The following is a 19,550-nucleotide window of genomic DNA, read 5'->3' as shown; positions in this document are numbered from 1 at the left end:
ATAAAAGAGTTATTTGAAATTGTGATAATTTAACAATAATGCAATTTTAATAAACACAATAACACGAATAGCAGAGACAACTCTCTGTCTTTCATTTTATACTCTGGTTCAGTATTTAATTACTGCCAACCTCCAAAACTCATTATCAATGCTGGCACTCTCGTGACTATGTTCGTACATCTTTACCCTTTTTTATCTCTTATTCAATGCCATTCTCTACACTTATATTGACATACCAGATCTAAAGGCACGACTCACTATACACTAAAAAGAATGTCAAATGTATATACAGGAAGAGTTTGCACATACATACTTCACATTACATTTACATTTTAGAGATGCTTTTATCCACAGTCCAATGAAGCTTTTATCAGCTGAGAGTTAAAACAAACTACAACCCCACTGAAGAAGAAAAAACTCACTCAACAACAGGACGTCCTGCTCATGTGAAGACAAGCGAGCGCAAGTGCACCGCTCACAGCAAATCAAACACAAGCAGCTGCACTTGAACATCAAATGAGCACAATTAACTTTTCATATGCTTTCCCTCATTATATCAAGAGGAAACTGAGAGATCATCCCGCGCATATCCAACCACAGCAGTGCGGTAACAATTCTTTGAAATGCTCTTCTAATTACACCAATCACAAAAGCTCTATGTAATCCAATTAGGAAACAGCACCACCTGAGCAGTGTTGAAGTCTTCTGGATTTACATGTGATGAAGAGGTGAAGACAACCATTATTATATTATATTAAATTATATTATATTATATTATATTATATTCTTCTTTCCTTTAGAAAAAAAGGAGACAGAGATGAGACATTTGATTAGATAGAATTAGATAGAAGATTGATTAGAAATGTTCAAGTTCATATTGAAATCTTTGACTTTTGATATTTTGAGTTAAAAAAGGGATCTAATTTCTCATTTTTCTTTCCTATGGGTGCAAAAGTGCATCCTGTTGTCCCTAACATACATTTGATGTCACCACCATATGCTGTGGTGTTGCCACCAATGGAATGCAAACTTTAGCTAAAGAAAAAGGCAAAAATCCTCTCATGACAGCTGAATTTTTAGGCTAATTAAAGTGGGGTTTGGTGTCTGGATGCTGCTGGGCCAAGGGAGTCCAGAGCCCGAGGGCTGGTCAGAGTCATCCTAGCTCTGGGCAAGCAGCCGCAGCAGAGGGAAGGTTTATAGAGAATTCCCTTTTACAAGCATCGAACAATAAGTGGCTGTCAGTCTCAGGTCTGGGCTCTATGCCTCTTGGTCTAGAGAGACCACCACGGAGGAAGGGGGGGCTCCCTCAACTCCCTCAAATTCCCACTCCTCATCCGCTTTCTCATTGTCTCTCTATTTATAGATTCATAAAATCGCTCTGACATGAAATGCAATTCAATACGTGGTTCTCCTGCACTTTTACAGTGTGAGGGATCTCCAGGCGCTTGTGGGGGACTTAGACTTCAAAGCCGAGTCCTTGGCAAATCACAAAGTCTTAAGTCTTCATTCAAGTGTTCCAGAGAGGTCTGCTCCCTTCTCGCTGTGTCCTTGGGTTGAGGATTCCTCTCTGCAGGAGTACAGAGGGTGTGTGTGTGTGTGTGTTTGTTTTGAGAGAATAGATGTGGGATACATCTGGAGGTTTACTCCATGACATTGATGTTGTGTTGATGTTGCACGATTGTGTCGTAAACGGAAAATATCCAGAGAGTTCTAGACGAATAACCTCGACCAGACGGTTGTCACTCTTTGAATCCTGCCAACTATCTTTAATAATGCAATCTTTCATCTACACCTCATTAGAAAATAAAAAACACACGAAGCCTGTGTTAGCACACGTAAATGAGCTATGAAACTCTGGCAGTGGCACTCACCATGCGCTGCTGGGCCGACATCAGGCTCTCCCAGTCAGATTCGGGCGGCACGCTGCTGCTGATTGGCTGAAGCTCCTCCAGGGGAGGTTTGTTGTGGAGCAGATTGTGCAGGGGCAGCTGAGGGGCGACTAGCGACTCAGAGTTCTCTTCCTTCTCCCAGGACATGCGCTCCTGATTCAATCCATCCTCACCTCCGTCAGGGGTCGAGGCAAATGGAGAAGTGGCTTGCTTTGAAGACATGATTCTGCTGAGAGAAGAGCAGAGGAAAAGTGTCAGAAAACATATTCAAACTTCCAATGCAACAACATAATTCCGAATAAAGAGTCTTGCAAATGTCAGACAGGAAATGCTGGAGCTCGGCTTTCATTCTCTACGAGTGCTCTCACATCACATATATGAAGTTGGCAGCCGTTCTGAGCCTCCGCGCCACATCTAACCCCACGATTGAACCGGTATCATAGCTGGGGAGATCCTATCAATGGCTCTGGGCTTAGTGCGGGGAATACGGCATGCACTGGGGTCCCTCTTAATCCTTTGTTTAATGTAAATGGACGTGCTGAGCTACGGCTGGAGAGCTGCCTGAGGCAGGCCCGATCCCCCCGCCCCATGGCTGATTACCGCACTAAGAGGGTTACCATACCATATAACACGCTCTCATTAAAGCACTAACCCTGCCACCAACCACAAAAAGAGCGGTGACGCTGAGACGCTGACACTTAACGGGAATTTGGTCATTACATTCATATTGAGTCTATAAATGTGCCATTTTCCTTCATTTTGGTGTAATTGTGCTATTCTGCTTTTGCAATTGTACTTAGGAATTAATGCAAGTAGGCTGCTGTGGCAGATGGGAGGTAACTTTTAAGATTTATAGCAAATTTCCCATTTCGCAAAATAGGGTTGGTAAATGCATTTGTTTCAAACAAAAGTCATCATGTCATATAGCATAAAACTCAACCAAGTTTCTTTAATCCCACAAACTTGATTTTCAGTGCTAGAATAAAATAAAATAAAATAAAATAAAATAAAATAAAATAAAATAAAATAAAATAAAATAAAATAAAATAAAATAAAATAATCAACAGGTAATTTGTGTTTTTATGACAATTAATAAAATCACTCTACTACTGCTAAGGAAATGAATACTTAAACTGCTAATTGAATTAAACGCTTGATCTAAATACTTAATCAAAAGACTCCAACTGATCTAATGAGTTGAGAATCAGCCAGCACACAACTTTTCTACCGGCCTTTAAATTGTCTACTCAGAGATAGTAATTTGCACTAGACAGCCAGCACCCATCATGAACAATGACATACACACGACTGCTGACCACAGTGATGAGCATGATTGTTTTGAGTCTGAAATGTCCAGAGTCTACGAAAGGCTATGGAAGTTGAAAGTGCTGCAGCAAGCCACATTAGCATGGACAAAGGGCATGGGCGTTCTAGGTCAAGGGCTGCAGGTGAGCTAATGTCCTTCCACTGCCCACTGAGACTGCAGAGAGATGAGAGAGAGGCAGGCTGGGTAATGAAGGAAGCCCAAGGTGCCTCCAGAACTCCATCTCCAGCCCTGCCAAGTTTTCCAGCATGTGGCTCATCGTGGGACGAAAACAAATTTGACACCGGGAGAGATTATTTTAACACCAAACTGTGAGTTAATCTGTTCATGTGCGTGCGGCGGCCGTGCACTCCGGCGCATGAGGGATGTGTGGGTTGCAACGGGCTGTCAGGCCCAATTGCTCTCAGGCCCTTTAAAGTATGACTACTTCATTTGAAGATGTGCCATCAATTTGCACACATGGCTGAGCACTTAAGCCTCACACTCTCAATATGAATTGTTTAATACAGTTCGGTAAGTGAGCTTTAAAAAAAAAAGCCTCAAGCTACTATTGTTTCATGCTAGCTGCAGTAATATTAATTGTGTTATGCTTACCAAAGAAATATATATAAAAAATAATACATACACATCCGCAAAATCTTGGATGAGCTCTGCGGAAGCCAACAGAAGTGGACAATGGAAGTCAATGGAAGTTAATCAAGCGGGATACCGCAGCTGTGCAAACAAGCTAAGTCTGTTAGTTAGCGCAGAGGAAGGCACCAGAGACCCAGACCGCTCTGCACCCCTATTTTCTTTAGCGAGACCAAGGCCTCAATTTTAATCAGCCAATAAATTGTTTCCTGTAATTATATCAAACAGAAAGTGATCTCTTAAATTGTAGAGCGTTAATTGAAAATCAAATTTAAGAGCAAAGTTCAGAGCGCCGAACGGCATGCGAAAGGGGCGCGCGACGGCTAGAGGAAGAGAAAGCGAGGGAGAGAGAGAGAGATTTTTTATTCATGGATCCAAAGAGCCGGAGCTTCTAGCACAACAACCCCCACCTTCATCTTCAATGGACTGCGAGCGAAACAAAGCACTTCTTTTGTATTACACAGTAAATCAAGTGGTATTATTTTACCTCTAAAATATTCAGTCTCTCAGGCCTTTCCCTCCAGTCTCTAGCCATCAGTCAAACTGCTGAGGCATGATAGTGAGAGAGAGAGAGAGAGAGAGAGAGAGAGCGAGAGCGAGAGCGAGAGAGGGGCTGACTCCATCCTCCTGTAACATGTGTCTACAGCAATTTTACTCGAAAACGCAACAGATCTGAGCCAAGGCCCCGTAACAGTATTTGTCAGTTGGAGTTAATAATTCATTAGGAGAGCTGGGAGGGCAGCTCAGCCCGTGAGTGCTGGGGTTCATGAGTTTTGCCCCCCATTCCTTCCCAACCATAACACCCCCCACCCCTCTCACATCCACCCGGCTAATCTGCACCCACGGCTGAGAATGGAACAATGTGGCCGCCATTTAGCTGGAATAAAGGTCTGATTCCTAGAAGGGTTTTTCCTTTAAGCGCACTTCAAAATCATTTAATTTCTCCCTACGACCCATAAAACAAAAATCAGTATGTGGTGTATGACGGAGGAAGGGAAATAGCCCCGACGCCATCGTATTTCATCAAATTAAATGGTGTTTTACGTTGAGAGAAACACCCATGGAACAGTCCTGTGAGCAACCGCAGCGCTTCCCTTTATTCTTATTAATAATTCAATCTGTTTCTTCAGTAAATAAGTCCGATCCGTTGGCCTTTGTGCATATTAAGCAGAGAATATATCAGCTCAGCCAGAGTGGCCTCATATGAATTCCTGTCAGCCCTCTCCCTCTCAGGCCTGATTACACAATAACAATGGACAGCTAACAAACCAAACCAATCAATAAGTATAGGGCAGCACAGCTTGTATTTTCGCAGTCCGAGGGAGAGAGAAAGGCCCCATATATAGCTGACAATATTGCGATACGTTTATGAGGATTAGGAGTTAAGTTCTCGGCATGAGTTCTCATGTAGCCTGGAATGCTTCGACTCATGAATTGTTGCCGCTGCTAACGTATCATCACGCACTGACCTCTGTTTAATTGGTTAGTGGCATTAGAAGACACCCTGCGCTGGTGTTCCTCAGGGGGTCTCATGACTGGGGGCCATGTGTTTTGGGATATCCGCTTTCGCCCCTCTCAATCGTTAGAAGCCCCCCGCTCTTCTGTCTCTGCCGTGTCTTTCTGTTGCCCTTTTATAGACAATGGCGATAAGTAACTCCTGAGCTATGGTGTCACTGCTGCCCCCTTCCCCTCGGACACCCCACACCCCCTCAAAACCACAGGCCTTAGCAGACCCCCTAAATCACCAGCCACTCCTGAAAGGAAATATTAGAAGGCCGCTTTTCGCTCCGGCACCACCACCCAGACCTATATGAAGAGAAATAATCAAATAAAAGGGGGTAAAACAAGAGGGCCATTGTTGAAGGAAGTAACGATGGGTGAGCAGAAAAATGGCAAAAGCTGCTTTATGACAGGGCTTCAAGTTTCCACGGGTAACGACACACACACACACACACACACCGGCCGAGCACACGTGTGTACGTTCATGCTTGAGCATACGCACACACGCTTTCAAAACACAGGCTAATAAGAAATGTAAAGGTAGGGCAGAGAAAGTTACAGGAATGTAAAATGGTGCCTTTAAAAAAAAAACTTTACTTATGAGATTTTAAAAGGCTAAACAGAAATCTAAAACAGGACACTCCAATGCAATTATTCAAAGTGTAATAGGAAGTGTTTGCATCTGAAAGGAAATTGTAAAAATAAAAAAAAATGTAAAAAAAAATAAATGAGCAACTGTGTATTGTGTAGTATTCCTGCAGTGAGGATTATAATAATACGCTTTTATGATAATTGTGTTGGTCTCTTGAGTGTAAACAGTGAGTAGTAAATGATCAGACAACACCAACAAAACTTGAAAAAAAAAAAAAAACTTGGCACTGGTAAATACACCCTGACAAAATTTCAGAGTAATACTGATTTACGTTTATCTCTTTTTTTTTTAACAACAGCAGCTGCTGCAGCCATAAAGCCCGGTGAGTGTTCAATTACTAAGTCATCGATACTTAGTTACTTAGTATACATAAAATGAAGATAATACTCTCTCTCATTAATACTAAAAATGACTGCAGAGATTTCTGCCACGAATACGCACACATGAACTGGTTTCCCACAGGGAGTGAGAACAGGAGTGCGAGACATACAGTGGCATGAGTTTGCATATGTGTCTTTGTGTGAGCGTCTCTCTGACAGCAGATCACACAGGTGACAGCACAGACTCTCAAGGTCCTCACCTCCTATAATCATCCCTCTGTCACCTGTGAAACCTGGGCTGGAAAATTATCATCCCTGCTGTAGCTGTTTAGCACCTTCAAATTATCACCTTCCATTGTACCGGAGCAGTCTAGCGATCCATGAACAATCATCAGGACAGAAGGAAAGAACATTGCTTCTCTGAACAAGGGCTTCTGATCAGAAAGTATTACTGAGTAGAAATATCAATAGAAAACAAGCATTTATTCTTAATCTAATTTGATACCTCCTCTTATGGCATTATTTATTGATTTATAAGTAAACAAACATCTAAATAAAGTATTATTTAGAATTATTATACATAAGTATTATTTAGAATTGTTTTATTATTATTATTTATTGTTATAATTATCATTGAATAAATAAGAATAAAATGTAATAAAATCACTTTTAATACCATCAAACATGTAAACAAATAAATAAATAATCATTTGTAAAATACAAATATAATAATTACATAAAAAATACATTTCAAATATTTATTTATGAATAATATAATATTTCAATAATAATAATTATTATTATTATTATTATTATTGAAGAAATAAATTATACATTTTATTTACCGGATGGGAGTGTAACACACTTATGGAAATAGTGAAACTAAGACGCCTCTAATAATCTGAGAAAGCACTTTTTTTTTTTTTTTTAAATGTACCTCATAAATGTTAACCTTACAACCCTTAAAGTCAACTATGACAGCTTCTTCACCACACATCACTCACTCCTTTACTGTCTTTACACTGTTGCTCCATATCCAACTTAAAATACAACACACTTCAATTTACAAGAAGTACCAAGTAAGTATTTTCTAAAAGTGCACTCTGTATATTAAGCATAGCCTGTGTAATAATTATTCAACAAAAAGAAAGAGAATTGTGAGGAAAAATATTATTTGATCATTAGCTCAAGCACCCCGTCACTGTCCTCACTGTGAAAGTGAGATGTGTGTGTGAATTAGCGTGCATCAGGTGTGTACACTCACATACTGTCTCCCTCAGCCTGTTTGGCCGCTCCTGTCCTTCTCTGTTCTTCACACACCACTTCAGAGCTGGATGGCATAACACTTCCTCAAATTCTGGCACACACAAACACACACAAAAACACTCGAGCACAGACAGGCCGTTCGTCCCAGCCACGGCACGTCTTGTCAGAACACATCCGACGGCACGCTGAACGGAGTACGCTCTCGCACATGAACGGAGCCACCGGCAGAGCAGCTGTTAAGCTCCTCCGCTTACACACACACACACACACACACACACACACACACACACACACACACACACACGGTCTCACTCGCAACGCGTGTCTCTTTCAGTTCCTGCACGGCCGGAGACGATTCCGAGACACAAGAAAAGCAGCTCGCCGTCTTTTCTGTCTCTCTTCGTCCCTCGCTCGGGGCCTTACGGGGCGGCAGTTCCCAAAGTGCCTGGTGTCAGTGCTGCAGTTAAGCAAACTTTACAGCCACTGAAGCCATCAAGCAACACAGCCTATTTGCTGAGCAACAGTGGAGCTTTGTGGTTTCCCTCACAGTTGACAGTAAGTTATGAGCCCTTTGTGAGTGCAGGGGAAGGAAAACAGAGATCGGAATTTGGCAGGAAAATATAATACAGAATTCTCCTGTCTGTTGAACCTGTTTTTTTTTTTGTTTTTTTTGTTCTTTCTGTTTGTCTCTCTCTCTCTCTTACTCTCTCTGTCCCTCTCTTCTTTTTTTGTGTGGAAACAATCAAGCATTGTTGGGGGAAAGAAAAGCAACTCTGACAGATGAAATATAGTGGGGGCCCCTTTTTGGAAAAACAGTAAACAAAGCACCATTCAAGGACAGGTCCTCTCTGTCATTTATAAAGATACTTTTCTTCAGAGCGGCTGACTTTATAGCAAAGGAGTCAACAAATCGAGTGTAAAATCTCCCACAGTCCACTGTGACGAGGACAGAAGACAGAGACCGAATGAAGTGTTAATGCTAAAGATAGACAGAGGAAAGGGGCCTTATATTGCTCGGTTGCACAATAAACAAATTAAACAAGATGGAGGGTGATAGACTGGGGAAAAAAGGGCAAAACGGGGGATACACAAAAGTGACTAGCCAAAAAAAACTTTTTTCCATACTAGCCAAAAAACGGGGACAATGGCTAATTATGAGGGAGTAATTTTGCCGCCAGAGGACTGGAGAGAATGAATGGACACATGAAAGGCTGAGGGCTATTCAAGCCCATGTCAGCGAGAACTGTATGCCTACAGTCTTCAGCCTGGAGCGCATGAGGTCATCATTGGCACCCCGTGCCCAGAAAAACTTGGGCTGGTACAACTGCCGTTTGGACATCTGGAATGCCGGCACACAGTGCCCTGCTTTTTCCAGCCACTGTCCCCTTAATTCCTTTCTTTTCCAAAAATAGGAATTTTTTTTTTTTTTTTTTTTTTTTTTTGCACCAGTCGCTAGTCAACCAAATTGGAAAATTTGCAGCGTCTAATGAAAAGAATAGCAGTTTTGTTCCCTTTCATTCTCATCTCATAAATGGGATTTCTGTGGAGCAAGAAAACTAAGGAAATTACCTTCGATGCTGTGCTATTCAGGGTGGACAACAGCTCCTTAATTATCACTAGTCCCATCCCTAACTCTTCCACATGCTTTTTATTTTATTTTATTTCATTTTATTTTCTTTTTTATTATTTTTTATGCTGTGACCTAAACTGCCCTTGTTTCTTATGCTTTCCCATGTTCTCTCTCCTGAATTATCATTATAAATATAGCCAGGACACATCTTGAAGATCTATGATTAAGCCTTATTATGTTGGGGCAAGTGACATTGATTGCTGATTTAAACCTCTGAAACTAATTCATTCGCCCCTGTTCAAATGAAAGCATGGGCAACAGTGTGTGGCCACGGTGACAGGTCGGACGAAGGCGGCTGAATAAAAACCCCTGCTAAACGAACGGTTGGCACTCATGTCTGTCAGGAGGTGGTTAGAAGTTACCAACATGACTGACAGCCGATACAAAAAAGAGAGAGAGAGAGAGAACAGAGAGGGTGAGAGGGAGAGTCCGTCCATCGATCTGTGTAATTGCCACGAAAATCTGAGTCAGAGAGTACATGAAGGGTTGATGTTTTAGCAATGCTAAGATGAAGCGGCACAGGGAAAAAGCGGTAAAGTGAATACGAAACATGCTGCACCACGGACTAATAAAACCGGGAGTTGACAAGCATGGTTGAACAGAAAAATGTGCAGTAGATTTGTACCCAGGCCAGAAAGCAGGCACATTACTGGATTAGCCGCTGACTGATACAGAAAATGTCTCACCCGTCTACTATTAAACCATAAGTCTGACCAACTCACACACTCCCGTTTCAGATGAAACAGCACAGTAGTGTCTTAAAAATGTTCTCAACAAACTGGAAAAATATCTGACTGGAGTCTAGCTAAAAAAAAATTACAAAAAAAACTCTACGGTCTGTGACGGGCTTCCTCAGCAAGTTGTAAGTAGCATTACATCGGTCTGCTCCATTCTGTAACACGATCCGTGCAGCAGCCGCAAGCAGTTAGAACTTAAGTGTAGTCATGTTGACTAACACCTTCGTCTCTCTTTCTTTCCTTCTTTCCACCCTGCTCTCCTTTTCCTGGCAGGGAAAGACACATGCATCATGACAGGCTTTCAGAATGAAATCATTAACTAAATTGCTTTCTTTTAAAAAACCGCAAGTGTGTGACGGGGTGGGTTGTATCTGTCTCTGGCTGCTGTCCACCGCTTTTGGGTTCGGGCTCGGCCTCTGTTGTGGTTCATCGTCGCCACAGCCATCCCACTCTGTGCGGCGGGGACCGGGCTCTGTGATTTGCCTGGGCCCCTGTATGAAATAATCGAGTAATCTCAACCCCACTCCCCGAATTCACAAGCCCTGCCTGCCAGCAACACAAAGAGGCCTTTTGTGCTCCAGAATGTGTGTGTGTTCTCAATACTGACTGTATGGATCATCAGCCCTGAATCAATCAAAAACATATTAAACAAATACACATTTTGAGCTGGGCCATTCAGCAGAGGGTTTGTGGGAAGAGTGAGTGAGCAGTGAGCAAATTAACACCACTTCTGTTTGTCATCGAAGCAAAGAGCAACCCGGATCGCTAACGTATTTATGAACGAGAGTGTGGTGGTGTATGATACGCTTTTCAGTCAGAAAAAGGCTGAGAGAAAGAGAAAATTGAAAGCAAACTATAAAACAAAAGAAAATGTCCATGTGCCCTCTGACAGCAAGGAGGTGAATGACCCAGGACAAAAAAAAAGAGACTGTAGCATCTAGTCTTTGGTAACATTGTATCTGGCACAGAAAGACTTGAATAAGCAAAGCAAACAGAGAGAAAGTAAATAGGTAGCGAAGGCCAGACAAATATTTGATAAGCGGATAGGTATTGTGGCAGTGTGGGACGTGTGGCACAGGTCTTCCCTCCCCTCCTCCTCCCCTCCTCCTCCCCTTTATCCCTCTCAGTTTCTGCGTGCGAGGCAGCAGATGTGTCTTTCACAGCCTGCGGAGTGTGCAACCAATCGGCAAACAATAGCTAGCCACTGACAAAGGTCATCTTTCGCAATCCGCGCGTTATCAGAGACTAAAAAAACAGCGAGCACGCAGCTAGTCTGTGCTCAACACACGTCGCATGGCACCCTGACTGTGTCTGTGTGTGTTTTAACCCCTCACTACAATGCTACTTGATCCTTCTTAATAAGCCAATTACACAAGTTTAAGCCACCTCTTTGACCTCGAGTTAAGCTAACAGTTGGTGTAAACAAGTGAAATCCTATTAACCTAATAATATACACGGAACCAGGCGGCAGCGGCCAGCAGTTCAGGCGCCAAAGCCTCTTGGAGTCTTAACTACAGCGAGTTTGGTCCACCGGAGCAACAGTGGACATGAAGCTTTGTGCTCCCAAACAGGGTCATAAGTTAATCCGCAGCGGTTATTAGAGTACTTGTCAGAATGGATGTGCTAATTTAGCTAGCCTGTATTAAGCCTCTCCACTTAGACGCCTAAAAACAAACACGTCCTCTGTCATTACATTAATACACATTTAAGACTGGAAACTCCTGAAATGAACACTAATTAGAGCTTAAACAGACCCCATAATTCAGCAGTTACAAAGAAACCGAGAGAGTGCCTTTTATCTCACTAGTGCTGCAGCTAACAATTTAGCATTGTGTTGATGAGCTCGTTTCATTTACTGTGGCGGCACTTAACTTTCTAACTGTTCCTCTTATGATCATAGAGGAACAAACTAACTTGGGGATTTATTTTTTATGAATCCATCTTCTAAGTGTTTCCTCTTGAAATCGAGAGCTGCATTATTCATAAAAGTGCTGCATTTTAAAGGCGACAAACAACACATTTTATGCAGCGTTATGAAAGCATAATGCCGGCAGATGCTGCTCCTGTTTTGTTCTGATGTCACCTCCACAGCAAATGGAGACAGTTTTAGGGTAAATATTTAAGAGTGGGCCATTTAGCTACATACAATTTAAGCATGCAGGGAGTGTGTGTACGTGTACTTCCCATCAGGAGTCATTTCTGGGGAGAACTGTATAGATGGCTCACACACTGTATTCTTACATTTTAGTGTGAGTGTGAGTGCTGGTTTAGCTTATTTTACTATAATGTCGTAGTGCTAGAGGCATACATGTATTCAAAGCACCATAAGTGTTTCTTGATGTAACCACTCCCTGTGTGGCTGTTTTCAGTGTTTAAAAAAAAAAAAAAAAAAAAAACCTGTTTTCGAACATTGATAAGAAGAGTTTTGGGTTGCAGCAAATCAATATATTAGAATGATTTCTGAAGGATCATGTGACACTGGATGACTGAAGACTAGACTAATGACAGTTGAAAAATCAGTTTTTTCATTACAGAAATAAATTATATTTTAAAGCATTAAAACATAAAATGGATATTTTAAATTGTAATAATATTTCAAAACATTACTGTATTTTTCATCAAACTTAACAATAGTAAGGAACAAATCATCATTTTGGGGTTTTTATTCACTGAAAGTCTTCATGAATTTATGAAAAAAAAAACTGTTATAAAAAAACAGCGTGAACATCCTTCAAAACGTCGTCTTTTGTGTTCCACAGAAAAAAAAGAAAATCATACAGATTTAGAACTAAATGGGAGTGAGTAAATGACAGAATTGAAATTTTTGGGTTAACTATCCCTTCAGCAGCTCTAACTGTTCTTGGCTTAAGGAAAAAAAAGTTTGAAAAAAGTTTGTGACTGACAGGTTAGGTAATTTAATGCTACCACTTCACTGGGCCGTCTACTTTTAACACTGAGTATCTCTTGGCCAGTTAGGGAGCATCTGTCTGTCTCTGAGTCTCTGTGTAATGTGGTATGTCACATTATGAGCTCAGGAGTCAAGTGTAGATTACGGCGCTCTGTAGCACCCTTGCTATTAAACTGTTGGGAGAGCAGCTTGACATACGCAGGGCGAGAGGAGGTGTGTTTGTGTGTGTGAGTGATTATGTAGTGGACCCAGAGGCCAAGGTTTGGAGACAGAGAGCAGCTTCAACAATGTTCAAGCACTTACTTTATCCTCTCTCTCCCTCTCTCTCCCTCTCTCTCCCCCTCTCTCTCTCCCTCTCTCTCTCCCTCTCTCTCTCCCTCCCTCTCTCTCTCCCTCTCTCTCTCGAAACCGTGACACCCTTCCTCATCCAACTACCACCTATCAGTCTCAGAGTTTGCATCATGGTCCCTTTAAAAAGGCCGGTCAGAGCGAGCTGGGGAAAATACTTCATGCTGAGCAATTTATAACCTCCCAGCAGAGACCTCATTGTATGTTTACAGTAAAACCGCTGGTCAATGCTTCATCAGCTGACCTGGCCTGAAACTGAGCCAGAAAACTCCATCTTATAGCACACACACACACAGGCATAAACTCAGGGAATAAAACAAAGGCACCCTAATGGGATCGCATTGTTCGCCCCTTTCAAGCGTGCTATTATTTCTGGCTAATGGCATCCACTGGCCCTCTCTCATTACTTGAGTGGGTCTTGAACAAGCCTCTCGTTTGATACAGTTAGAGTTAATGCACTATGAACAGATACACTGCTAGTCATCAGCGATCTGCATATTCAATAACTTCCGTAATTACAGCTGCAATTCATCAGATCCAATCTGATTGCAGAGGGGAAAAGAGAGAGAGAGAAAGCGAGGTTTGATTCCTGGAGGACACAATCTAATCACAAAACTAACATGATAATTGAAATCTAAATTGAAAGGGTTGGTGAGCCATGCACAACTGTGTTGAGGCAGAAAGGGCGGAAGTACTTGTGCCTTGAAAGCAGAGGAGAGGAATAAAAGATTCTGATGGAGGGAGGGAGAGAGAGAGAGAGAGAGAGAGAGAGAGAGAGAGAGAGAGAGAGAGAGAGAGAGAGAGAGAGAGTGTGAGAGAGAGAGAGAGAGAGAGAGAGAGAGAGAGAGAGAGAGAGAGAGAGAGAGAGAGATGGGGGGGGGGGGGGGTGAAATGGCTGGAAGACAAGCTCAAGGACCAGTGAGTCATCACAGAGCAGTTTTGTTAAGACTCATTGTGTTGAACGATGTAAAGGACAATCATGAACCATTTGGCATGTCACAAAATATTATTGTGAGCCAAAAACACGAGACAAACTCAAACTCAAGTATGTCCACTTTAGAAGATGTCTATTAATGTGAGTGCACAATACTGGGTTAAGTAAAAAGAAAATGTTATCGATTCTCTCTTTAAAATAAATAATAATAGTAATTCAATGACTGAAGACTTTTGCTGAAACCGTGAGTTCATTTTAGAAAAAAAATCGAATAAAATAAATATATAGTGTAACATAAATTGTACATTTTTTACATTTTAATATAGTTTATATTTATATTGATTTTGATATGCGTGTTAAAAAAGGATGTATATGTATGTGTTAAAAAAGGCATATAGATAAAATGAAAAAGGAGATACAAATTGAGAAAGTCTATTGTCAAGGCACATGTATTCTAGGGTGGCTTAACTAAGAACTGTTTTACATGCCAAACTGATAAGGTAATCATATAAAAAATCCATTTAGAATTTAGCTGAGTCAGGCTCAGTACAGTACATGATTTACAAATTATGATCTGATGAGTCAGAAACGTCCATACAGAAAACAAGAGGTTCACACAATTGTGCAGGTGGGTGATGGGGTTCATCATGTGTTCACATAATTTCCTTTCCTATCCGTCTTTCAACCGTCATCATGCAAAGCAGAGAGCTTTACAATCTCTCCCATCTGCTAGGCTCCTCCTCAGCCCTCAATAACAGTTACTCAGTAATGCCAAATTCATTAACCTGTGCTGCTGTTACAGTGGCCCTGACCATAAATTAGGTTAATGTGAGCAGACATATTCCACTGCTAATAGGGGATATAAAATGAAAGAGGGACACAGAGGGACAGAGATTGTAGATCATAAACATACTGTCCCTGACAAAAAGCTCTAACGGTTCTTTGTTCGCTTGCATGACAAATGCTTTTTGAAGGACGGACAAACAGTCTGGAAAGATGAATGTGCAAATAATGTAATATTAATATGATATATATTTGTTATATATTCTTACAGAAACTTTTATTGTATACATTTACTTTAGTATAAGTCACACTCGAAAATGTGGGATAATATGACAGCATTCAAATTATGATAAAGTACTACAAATGTGGGATGTCAGAAAAATATTATTTGTAGATACGCCCCTACTTATGTTGGACAATTACTATAAATATAGAAAGAGGAGGGAAACAGTTACTTGCAGGCAGGAAAACTGCTAAGGCCGCTGTTATCAGGCGAACAAAGTGCCAGGAACACACAGAGCCATGCAGAAACCTGTTCTCTCCTCTGCCCTCCCTCCCTCCCTCTCTACACCACTGCACTGGGAATAATGCTGGGAATGACTGGAGGACGTCCAAACAACATCTGACTGCTCCTTCTAATTGGAGAAGTTATTTTCTTCCAGATTTTAGGCGTAAATCTAGTGGATGTTTATTCAGAGTCAGTTAGGAACAAGTAGGTTTTGGCCGTGCAGCACTTTTGTTCCTGCTTGCTAAACTGCATCGCTTCCCTCTGTTCCTCCCTCTCCATCTCCTTTCAAGAAGTGTCGAAAGGAGCCAATCTGCAGGTCCCGCACCCATGACGGCGCCGAACGAACGTAACACCCAAAACAAACTGCTATTGTTCGGGGAGACACCGACATTTGGTGTCCTTGGATTACATGACGACCTCTCGTCTCCTCTATCCTTCCCTAGTCTTACCAAACAACTTTTACCAAAGAGCCTATTAGGCCAGAATTCCACTTTGTTGTTAAAAAAGGTCTTGTCCTTTCAGAGCGCTAGCTCTTTCACTTCTATTTTTCAATCAAAGGTGGTGGAGGAACACAAGTTCATTGTTCGTCTCGCAGATGGAAGCTGGAGTTACTACGGCAACAGCTCTAATCCCTCTTTTTACCACCTTTCTTTATATTATTGGCCCATCAAGTGGCACCTTTTAACTCAGGAGCTGGAGGGGCCAGCGGCGAAGCTCCCTCTGTCTAATTAGCTGTGATTCTTGCCGCACAGTTCATGTTGAGCTAATCGAACATTTGCAAAATAATGACATACCGGGAGCAGCTATTCCTTCTCCTGAGGCCCTGCTACAAGAATAACAATAATGATTCTATTATGGAAGAGCGGACTTTAAAACGCCATTCGGCCACCATAACAGAGAAGGTAATTGTGCTGGTGTTGTCCACACAATCAACAAGCTATTGTTGGTGACTTGAAAAATAAAGGAGCAGAGAATGGGTGCCACGGTGATTGGTCTGCTCTGCCATGCGGGGCCCATGCTGAATTGTCTGGCAAAGAAGGTCCTTGATAGAACACTGAAAAAAGGGCTTGGATGAAGACAACTGTCTGGCTTTTCTCTTTTTTTGTGTGTCTGGGCCTCTTTCTCTCACCGCTTAAATAACCACCAATCCACATTAGACCACCACTATTCATTTATTAAATGGGGCTGGGCCACTAAAGAACATCTTTTGGGAAAAGGGGGCTTAGGTTGTCTCCTTGTGCTAGAACCATGAAGATCTGAGCCCATGTTTACACAGAATTATCTCTGTGTATCTTAGTTTCAATAAAAAATGACCCTGCCATTCTGATCTATTCTACAATAAAGCAATACATGGGCCTAGGTTAAACATTTTCAGCCCAGCTGTCACAAAAATAAGGCTCATAAGCCAAACTCAAACATGTCAATGAAGTGACTGATAGCTATAAACAAAATAACTAACCATAGAAAATAATATAAATTAATCATCAGCATGCATGGCAGTCCAGAAGTGCTGGAATCCGATTAAATCACAGCACATTAAAAACTTAAGAGATTTTATTTTCAGCTGCTTCTTTTTTTCGTCTTTCAAATCTAGGTCAGTATGGGCCTGAAAGTTTGAGTAAAATCTGAAACGAGTTTTTGAGAGTGATGAAGGCAGTTAGTCATTTGAATCATGTGCTGACTAGTGTGAGAACGGATCTTTGTTTGCGCGAGCAGAGGCTGAGGGGAGAGGGAATGCTAAGTGGGCCCCCTTTGCCTAGTCAACCTTCAGTGTGCTTCATTTATCTTCATCTTGTTAGAGTAAATTAATTAACAATCTAGCTGTTACACACTTTCTCCTTTCATTACATCAAATAATGGCAGAGATGGAGGAGGAGGTCCTCTCCTCTGGGATTAGCCTAGAACTGCTGGAGACATCTCTCTCTGTCTGTCTCTCTCTCTCTCTCTCTCTCTCTCTCTCTCTCTCTCTACATTTTTCCTCACTCACTCATTCCCACCCATAGGCAAAACTTCCCAGCTATCAATTATTTGACGTGATCAAAGAAAGAAATGTCACTGTCCATTATGCCTGTCAATGAAAAATAAATAATTCCATTCTGCTTCTTTTAAAAACTAAATGAAAACAGGGCCTTCACGTTTCTCTGTTTTCACTGTCAATGAAAAAATGCAAATAACTTTTAAATAAAATATTATGCGTGTGTGAGTATTGCTCAGAAACAAATTCTCAGCACCTGATGGAATTTATTCAAAATTTCAAGATGACTATATTGAACACATTTGAAACCGGATTGGTTGGGAGAGTCTGACTCTAACTATTCATACAATTCGTACAGTACACAAATGATTACAAACTAGAATCCATTACTAGAAAGTCATTTTCTGTTGTCAGATTTCATGCTATGACATAAAAAGTTTTTGAGTCATTTCTGATCTCTCGGGGATAACATTACCATCTGCATTGGCTTGCTTCCTTGTATGTTACTGGTCATTTGCAAAATATCTCTCCACCAATCACACATTACCTTCCAATGTGGCAGGAAGTGCATTAGGAGCATGCAATTCTACATTTACTTCAGTTTAATCAAATGATTACTCAGAAAAAGAATGAAGGGAAAATGTAATCTTTAGGATGAACTAAAATTGGGTGCTCCATGGTAAGGGTTTGAACATCTTGAAGGATTAGTGAGGAAGCGATAAGGTGTCGCTAACTGTCCTCTCTCAACCTACTGCCCCGTCCCTCCCCTCTAGCCCTGCCCCAAGGTATATAGTTATCCTTCTGCAACAGGTGGCTGAAGTCAAACACAATCCTCCATTCTGTAGCATTAAAAGGAAGGCGGCGGGCAGATAAGAGCATCAAGCTGACAATAATCCAGCACGCTCAAACAGATCCCGCCAACGGCGATCTAAGTGGGTCACATGTATGCCAACAAATTCATCAGCTGGAAGAATGCCTGAATGACAACCTAAAACTATTACAATAGGTGAATTTGAACTGATGTTACTTTACAGATTATCTACCTCGAGTAAATCAAAGTATGCATTCATTTTTGCCACAGACTGTTCTAAAAACATGTGATTGCTCACAAACACACCGGAAAGACTCATGTCTCTGGTCAAGGCCTGCAGCCGTCTTCCATGTGGATATGCAGAAGAGATCAGAGATCTTACCGTCTATTCTTCTCCTTCAGAGTCAGTGAGTGCAAATCAGTCTCAGTAATCCTCAAACGTTCAACTAATCACTATACTGTAGTGGTGTCTCTACCTAATACTTCTCTGCTAGTATTAAAAAAATATTAGTGTAAAAAAGTTCAATAGAAATGAATTTTAAAAAAAGACAGTGGCTTCAAAAAGGCATATAAATAGGCACAACCCAATTCACTGCATTTCTGTGAAAAATAAAACAAAACAAAACTAAAAAACCTTCAGAAGACCAGGAGATTGTATTAAGTATTCCATGTGGATTTGGGGGAGAAAAAAAAAACAAAAAAACACATTGCGTTTTATTTTTTTTTAGCTGAAATTAAAATGAATAGCTATAAAAAAATAATTGAATAGATATGAAAAGAACTAAAAAATCTAATAATCATTAATTACTGAATAACATCCATTCATTTTTATGGATTCTGACATCTTGGAAAGAGAATAAAAAATGCTATTAATTTAATCAACTAAATGACCTTTTGAAAAAAGAAATCAAAGGGGATTCATTAGCTTTAGCAAAGTTTGGCTGACAGCAGCTTTGAAAGGCAGATGTTGCTGCTGCTGTTTTTAATGAGAGATCACTAATTAGGGTTGCTAGCTATTCAAGTGTGGGGAAGGTGCTTTGCACAGAGAGAGAACAGCCAATGGCTAACACACTCGCTGTTTTTTACTTCCTCTGTGCAGTGACACACAGACACGCAGCACAAATTCTTAATTAGAATCACAGGAAGGGGAAGGGATAATGACGTCCTTACTCATTTTGACTGCGGTTATAACACAAACACACAAAACAGGAAATGGTGAGAATCACAAATTAAGCTCTGCCCCACTTCCAATCTGACCAATCAGTGAGCTGAGGCAGAAGGGAAGGTGACAGACATGTGCATGCATTCACTGACTGACAGGGTCTGGGGTGGGTG

General features: G+C 41.2%; 1 protein-coding gene across 36 annotated transcripts in view; it reads right to left on the bottom strand.

Annotated features, from left to right (window-relative positions):
• Positions 1-19,550, bottom strand: part of sox6 (SRY-box transcription factor 6) — a 147,105-nt gene that overhangs the window by 96,499 nt on the left and 31,056 nt on the right. For 19 of the 36 annotated variants that reach the window (XM_079865710.1, XM_079865726.1, XM_079865713.1 and 16 more), the window contains one exon: positions 1,872-2,118. In XM_079865710.1, coding sequence (XP_079721836.1) covers positions 1,872-2,118 — 247 coding nt within the window. Of the gene's footprint in view, positions 1-1,871; positions 2,119-7,579; positions 8,003-19,550 lie in introns of those variants that run through there. The other 17 variants (XM_079865692.1, XM_079865693.1, XM_079865703.1 and 14 more) reach the window with 5 other exon arrangements.

This window comes from Squalius cephalus (genome assembly GCF_949319135.1).
Source record: "Squalius cephalus genome assembly, chromosome: 3".
In the NCBI taxonomy this organism is placed as follows: domain Eukaryota; kingdom Metazoa; phylum Chordata; class Actinopteri; order Cypriniformes; family Leuciscidae; genus Squalius; species Squalius cephalus.
The sequence above is the reverse complement of the archived record's forward strand: the minus strand, read 5'-3'. Positions and strand labels throughout refer to the sequence as shown.